At 38.0% G+C, this 8,092-nt stretch overlaps 1 protein-coding gene across 1 annotated transcript in view; it reads left to right on the top strand.

Annotated features, from left to right (window-relative positions):
* Positions 1-1,533: 1,533 nt before the first annotated feature.
* Positions 1,534-8,092, top strand: part of mcph1 (microcephalin 1) — a gene marked incomplete at both ends in the record, with an annotated part of 31,805 nt that continues 25,246 nt past the window's right edge. Inside the window, 6 exons of the mRNA XM_080016961.1 lie at positions 1,534-1,570; positions 1,687-1,778; positions 1,863-1,981; positions 2,133-2,217; positions 3,638-3,749; positions 3,948-4,079. Of these exons, the coding sequence (XP_079873087.1) occupies positions 1,534-1,570; positions 1,687-1,778; positions 1,863-1,981; positions 2,133-2,217; positions 3,638-3,749; positions 3,948-4,079 (577 nt within the window). The remainder of the gene's footprint in view (positions 1,571-1,686; positions 1,779-1,862; positions 1,982-2,132; positions 2,218-3,637; positions 3,750-3,947; positions 4,080-8,092) is intronic.

Raw genomic sequence — 8,092 nt, 5'->3', positions numbered from 1 at the left:
ACAGGTGTGTAGTGGCAGGGATGTGAAACCAGAGACAGACAGAGGGACCTAGAGACAGACAGAGGGAGCTAGGAAACAAGCAATCCGTAGGGCAGTATCCTGAATATATTAAAATCATTTGCTTGTCTATTTCTTTTCTTCTTTTTTATGCTTTAACGGTATTGTTTATTGTCCTTTTTATGTTGTCCTTGTTTGTTACCTTGATGGATCTTGTTTTATGCTGCCTTGTTCATCTCTCTTGCAAAATAGAGGAATTAATTAATCTCATTGAGACTTATGTGGTTACATAAAGGTTTAAAAAAAGGTTTGTGATAAATATTCCTTTCTTTTTCACATTTTTATTTTCAAAAAGCCTAACTGACGTCTTATCAACAATATTATCAGGCAATCACGTATAATAATACAAACATTTTTCATTAGAAGGTCAAAAAATATTACAATTAAACACACGAAGACAGACTTAATTAATATGACAAAAAGGGGAAATTATAGAGAAGTGATGATCAAATAATCAAAGTGTAGGAAGTTGAAGCGGGAATAAGGAACTTGACCGTGGTGACGGATATGACGTCAGTAACGTATCAACCAATGAATAGATTTTTTTCCCAGAGTTCCTAGCGTCACGAACAGCAAGCGCGAAGGTCTCGCTTCTCTATTGTGTAGATGTTGTATGTATGTTGTGTTATTCCTGCTAAATATAAGGTATGATTCACACATTTCTGTTATTTACACGTTTGATTTGTAACTACATGTCGATCAGCTTATTGACGTTATATATGTTTCATTTAACTTAATGATTCACACATTTCTGTTATTTACACGTTTGATTTGTAACTACATGTCGATCAGCTTATTGACGTTATATATGTTTCATTTAACTTGTGCTCAATACAGGTTTGCTATACATGTATATTGTCAATAGTTGCTACGCACAAGATGAAATTCAATCATATGAAAGTATAATATGTTTATTTTTATATTATTTTTCATTTTAATTTTTACAAGTTTTTGCTTTGGATGAAAGTAATGGTATACAATAGTTTAGTATAAAAATGTAAGTAGGCATAATAGTTTTATATAGTAGTAGTAGTAGTAGTAGTAGTAGTAGTAGTATTATACAGTAGTTTAGTATAAAAGTGTAAGTAGGCATAATAGATTTATATATAAGTAGTAGTAGTTTAGTATAAAAATGTAAGTAGGCATAATAGTTTTATATATTATTAGTGGTAGTAGTAGTAGTAGTAGTAGTAGTAGTAGTATACAGTAGTTTAGTATAAAAATGTAAGTAGGCATAATAGTTTTATATATTAGAAGTAGTAGCAGTGGTAGTAGTAGTAGTATACATGAGTTTAGTATAAAACTGTAAGTAGAGCCTTTTCGTGTTGAGAAACTCATCCCTATTAACATCATCCTCACACTTTGTACAATACACGCTACATTAATTCAAAATGAGCAAATCTAAGGTTTTTCTGGCTAAAAAATATGTTTTTGTCATCCGTGTTCTTTCTACAGGTGGATTAAAAGAGACCCATGATGGCCACAGGAAATGATTGTACAAGAATTCTCAAAGGTAAATGATTGATTGGGCTTACGGGAACAGCAATGGTTTGAGGTCAACCCTAGTACATTATGTTTTTTTTTTTGTTTGTTCGTTTTTATTTATGCCTGGAATAATTTTTTCTGCAGATGTTGTTGCCTATGTTGATGTGTGGTCCTCGAAAAAAACTGAAAACTATTCCAAGTCATTTATCCAGCAGCTCCAACAAATGGGAGCTCAGGTGAGTTTGGAGAGCCTTTTGGCATACACGCATACATTCATATAAAGCCCAAATTTTTGTGTGATATCCTTATTTATTTTACAGGTATCCAAAACCTTTACGAAACAGGTCACCCATGTAGTATTCAAGGATGGCCATCATGTCACATGGAAAAAAGCCAAGAAAACGGGTGTAAAGCTTGTATCTGTTCTTTGGGTTGCCAGGTAATTTACGATTAAGTGATGAATGCCTTCAAAGTTATATTCACTTTTTGTTGTATTCAGAGACTTCCTTAAGTACTTAAAATATGCTACTAACTATACAACTTAGATTTGCCGATTTTGTTTTCCTGATTTTTGGTTAAATCCTGTGCAGATGTAATGATGTTGGCGAGTTTGTTGATGAAGAGTTGTTTCCAGCCATTAATGATGAACATGATTCTGCACTGAAGAAAAGGACGGTGAGTAAAATAAGATTGACTTCTGACGTTGATCGATTTTCTTAGTCTTATGCTATGGGCACACTACACGACTTTCAAATACCCCTTTCCCACTGCACAAAAAATCCTGTAACACCCGCGAACATCCAGCATTTGTCACCACTGGGAAAGCAAAAACCCGGGTCTCACTCCTGGGTCCAATGACCCTGCAATGGACCCGGGTTTTATCATCTCCATCTCCGATCGGCTCTGATGTGAATAGGACACCCAGGTCGACCCACCAATTTTGGCTCCTTTCCTTGCACAATGCGACGTCCGTTAAAATTCCAGACGTTGGCGCATAAATCGACATTGTCCATGTATGCCATCATTTCATATCCAATTATAATTCCAAATCCTAAGTTATTGACTTTTTTCCACATTGGGGACCGTGAAATGTTGTGAGTGTGGGGATCACACCGTGGGGACCACAGATGAGAACCCCGACACTACCCTCCACTCCCCGCTGCCAAAGGACCGGTGGAGTTTAGTGTATCCATCATGGAGTATTTGTGTGCGGATATGCACCGGCAGCATGGAGTATCCGTGCTGCTTCTGCTGTCGTGTTGGAACGTTTATGAACGATCCGATTCTTTTGAAGAACTCAAAATACTTTATTTTCAAAGTTTTACAGTTTTATATTGTTGTTTGTTTTTAGTTGCTGTCTCCTCTACTGTTTTGTTCCCAATCACAGTGGAACCATGACACGGCCCTTTTTTGACGTGTCGTGACATAGAACGTAACGCACCAGAAGATTTTTTTATTTTTTTGTCAGAAATTTAAAACAGGTTCGTTATGTGTTTCTGGCTGCTGCTCTGGTGCACTCCCATCTCTTCTTCTGGACTCATCCCCACCCCGTGTCTGCTCTCATTGGCTGTAGCTTGTTGCGTCCCTCCTGAGTCTACCCCATCACGACCCAATATCAAACCTGCCTGATAGCTCGCCCGGCGTCTGCAAGTCATTGCAAGCAGTCGGATCACATTGTAGAGCAGTTCACACCACACGCTTGTCGCTCACAGGAGCGCGCTATGATTTTCCTCCAATCGGCGATCTCCAAAAACCTGTCAGTGAGTGGAAAATCAGGCCAGAATCGCATAGTCTGAATTCGGCATAATTGTTGTCAGTCCCAAACCGCCCATGCCTAGGATTGCAAAGTGTCTCTATCGATTGTTGCGTATTAGTGCAATGATCAATAGAGTAGAATCGTAATAATAAAAGTATTGCTCCTTGCTTTGTAAAAGCTTATTTGCCCTCGATTAAAAATTTGTATTAATATGCTGTTTAGTCATTCAGTTTGAAAAAAATAAAATAAAAAAATCACAAGTGGAAAGTTTAAGTCACTAACAAAGGCATGAAAAATGTTTTATTGTTTAATTAAAAATTGTTAATGTGTTTCTTACAGCATCGTTGCATGCAGCCAAAGGATTCTCCTGAAAACACTCCTGATAATAACAGGAGAATGAAGATAAAATTGGATAAGATGATGCAAGGCTTTGTGCGAAAATCACCAATCAGTAAGAGTCCACTGTGCTTTTTGAAATTGATTGTTACAAGATTTTTTTCCATTTCTATATTTCACCAGGTTGTATCATTGAGATTAAAATAAATTTTCTTAGAGAGACCCCCTCATAGCATTTTGTACGTTTAATACCCCAACATACAATTTGTCACTCCATTGTCACTCCACTCTGATTTCATTTTGAAACTTTTAGTTGCTGATATTTCTGGATGCATTATTGATGAGGAGCATGGGATAGTCTACAGCCCCTTATTGAAAAGGTCAGACTCTATGGCACGGCGTTTAAAAGAAATGAAGGAGAACAGAGTGAACCTTTCGCTCACAGGTAAGTTCCACAGGCTTGGAAAACAGGTCAAACCAAAAAAAAAAAACACACCCAACTGGGAGGTGACACTGATCTAAGGCATCTCTCAGCCTCACAGATGCTGGAATCCAGCTCATCACCTGTGCTTGAGCCTGATCTTGGAACTACACCAACTCTACTGAAGTTACTGGGTAAGAACTTTGTCCTCCTTACTGAAAAAAAGCAATTAAACTGTCACATGCTTTTAGTTATTTGGAATGCTTTTCCTCATAAGTAGCCCTGAAACCAATGTACAATATCACTATGCAGGCCCTAAAGGAAGACTTGTTTTATTAAACCTAAACCTTATTCATCAATCATTGGTAGTCTTTCCGAGTGATGGGTTTCATAATCTTTTAAATTGATCCAGTATTGAGAGAATAGCTTTAGTCGGTTGCTGTGCAAAAAAGAAAGTTTGTGTTAAAAATATGTATCAGTTTTCCTTTAAACTAATTATGGTGTATGCAAAACGAAAATTTATTTGTTTTTTTTTTAATAATGCAATTTATCCTAAACTTTAACCCTAATCTCCTTTTGTAGTTTAGATGCATTCATATTAGGTTGGAAAAATAAATATTGAACCTCCAGTACTGTGCAAAAGTTGTAGGGACTTGTGAAAAAATTCTGTAAAGTGAGGATGCTTTCAAAAATAAGGTAAACAAAAAAAAAAACACGTAAATCAAATAAATATTGGTGGGACCATCCTTTGCCTCTAAAACACCAACGGTTCTCGTAAGTACACTTGCACACCATTTTTTAAGGTACTCGGTAGGTAGGTTGTTTCACTTGCTTCTGTCTCTTCATGTAATCCCAGACTGGGGGCCATAGCGTCTGGTACAGGACTCTTCGTTGTTCTTTTCGCTGAAGTTACCTTTTTATGACTCTGGCTGTTTTGGGTCATGCTACAGACATATTGACACACTAATGCAGAAGATGTAAAACGGCCATCTAAGACAAATGTTGTTGTGAAACATCTAAAGTGCCTAAAACTTTTGCAAAATACTGTATATCCTTCTCTGTATAGCTGAAGCTTTATTTGGCCATCCCTCTCATATCATGAAAGAAGGTATCCTAGAATTGAAGCTTTTGTGTCTTCTCTTCTCATGCAGCTGGCCAATCCGATGATGAATCCGCTGCTTCTGTTCCTGCTCTGTCCCCTGACGGAATGCTTTCTCACTACCTCGCCGTTAAGGAAGATGAAATTAAACTCTGTCATGACACTGACAACTTTCCCCTTGAGCCACTCCACAGAGAGATCTCCAAAAAGCCCTGGCTGTCACCTTGCAGCCATGTACCGAAAAGGATATCATTTCAATCAGGGATGCCTTTTAAATTGCCTGATTTAGATTTCAAAGAGGTAGAGATGCGGCACAAAATAATTTCAGGGAGGTGCTCCATCAAAAAGGATCATGTTTCCAAAGACAATTCCTTTGGACTGTTACAAGTTCCCCGGCAGCATGACAGATCCACAGACCCGGAGAATGGTCACAAAAAATTAACACCGTCTCAGTTAAATTTTTATAGCTGCGCTTCTGGGAAAAGTGGACAATCTCCAAACAATTCAAAGATAGTAAAAGCGCCCCCACCCATCATTGGAAACTCTGTAGTTGATCCAGAACAATCGGAAGGAAAGTCTTTAAAGAGAGAGGAACCGATAGCACCTAAACTATCGGGAGCCTTGTTTTCTGCGCTTACACAACCTTTCACCCTTTCCAGGGATTCTTCCAGTGTTGCCTCAAGTTCTGTCCAGGACGATGATGGCCTATTTGAGGACTATTTTTCTGTGGCCAACTGCCGCCAGATGAAACAAAGACCCCTTTTGCCAACCCCCCCTTCCGAGAACAGGATTCAGGTTCCTTTTGAGCTGGAGTCTGTCTCGGGGAAGAGAAAAGAAAGGAATGCTGAAAGAACTGGCTCTGAGTCGGCACCTCCAGAAAAGAGAAAACCGGGATTAATTCAGAATGCCGGGAAAGCTTCCCATCAGTCCAATGACATGCATAGTGAACCCCAAAGGCATCCCAGACATCGCCAAGTCCCAGAATCCTTCCTTTCTGCCGACACCCCCGACGACAATGCAGTAGCCCCTGCGACCAGGAGAAATAGGAGGAAGAGTTCTGGGCCTAATGAACTAATGAGCCCAAGTGATTTAGATACCCATTCTACCAAGCACAGAACGATGTCCACTCCTATACAACCGCCACCGTCACGCCTCATCAGTGCCAGCGCGGCGTGTGACCTACAGAGAACATCTGCCGCCAAGGTCCATCCTCAGTCCACCCAATGTGAGTAGTAGAATCTGAAAGAAGAGCTTCGATATGTCTCAAGATTCAAACGTTGTCTTAATGATGCTTCTTTTGATGAGGATTGCTCTGATCTCTCTCTTAACAATCTACGGTTTAATTTTCCATCTAATGCACAATGAACATTGTGGCTTCAAAATTATATTAAAAGTGATTATGTCCACTTTCATAAATTGATATGCACATATCACTGGTATTACTTTTGTGACAGCAGCGAAAATGTTCTTTGTATTTGATAGTCTGTATTGTTGGTTTTTAATTGTTTTGAGTGATTACAATTACATTGTTTTGCATATGGCAAGACAGTCATAAAACTAACATCTTGGTCTTTCTAACGACATTTCTAACGTTTAATTCTGTGGTTCTGATTCGATGTTGGTGCTCCACTCAATCAACTCTGAAATTACATACATGGATGTAACATAAACATATTAAAAAATAGATGTGTTTTTTTTAATGGAAATTTCCCATGTGACCTTCAAACACAATGGTAATTAAAGATTCATAACATGACATTAGAGATTTCATGTTATGAATCTTTAATTACCATTGTGGATACAGCATCCTGTCCTTCATGTCAATACATCAGCAGAGATCTGAAATTATGCACGGGCCTATGAAATGCGTATAATTATGCTTCGTGGCATGTTATCCAAAATTTTCTGGAGGCTTAAGTCAGTTAATGCAGTGGATTTTAACGTTTGTGGTCATAATTACAGATTGTATTGAAACTCGTCGCAGGCACGGAATCAATTCCTCGCTGACTATTTCCCCCGAAATCAATAAATGTGAATGATCGCTCCCATGGATCTCTGAAACCAATGTACAATATCAATATGCAGGCCCTAAAGGAAGACTTGTTTTATTAAACCTAAACCTTATTTATCAATCATTGGTAGGTATTCTGAGTGATGGGTTTCACAATCTTTTAAATTGATCCAGTATTGAGAGAATAGCTTCAGTCGGTTGCTGTGCAAAAAAGAAAGTTTATGTTAAAATATATTAGTTTTCCCTTTAAAATAATTATGGTGTATGCAAAACTAAAATGTATTTGGTTTTATTAATATAATGCATTTTATCCTAAACTTTAACCATAGATGCATTCATATTAGGTTGGAAAAATAAATATTGAAAGTTACCTCCAGTACTGTGCAAAAGTTGTAGGGATCGCTCCCATGGATCTCTAAGATGGTTGCTCCTCGAATGGCGTGACAACTGTTTTTTTTGCCCTCGTGGTTTTTTATCCATCACAACTAGTAATAGGTTGTTTTGTTTTAGGTTTCTGTTGTGACATGGGACTAAAGAAAACGGCCGAAACTGAAGGTCCACTTTCACAGAAACGGCAACTATTCGGAAAAATAAAACTGAACACTGCATTAATCTACAGGAGTGTGGCTCTTGATATGTCTTGACTGCACAGCATTAGTGAACAATGTGGGTTGTGTCATGGCCGGCAATTTGTACAGAAATAATCAAAGAATTAGGTCGATTGAAAAGTGGAAAATGTCGTGGGAATCTGTCTCAATCTACAGATAGTTCTCAGTGTCGAGTAAGTAGTTCCATGGGATTGGCTTTTGCTTTTATTTGTAATTGTTTTAGTGTTTTCGCTGAGGAAGCAGATTAACATAAACACATAATAATAATAATAATAACTAAAATTTATATAGCGCCTTTCAAGGTCACTTTACAGGAGAG

The sequence above is a fragment of the Zeus faber genome, assembly GCF_960531495.2.
Source record: "Zeus faber genome assembly, chromosome: 16".
Lineage (NCBI taxonomy): Eukaryota > Metazoa > Chordata > Actinopteri > Zeiformes > Zeidae > Zeus > Zeus faber.
Note: the sequence above shows the minus strand (reverse complement) of the source record. Positions and strands in the feature narration are given on the sequence as shown.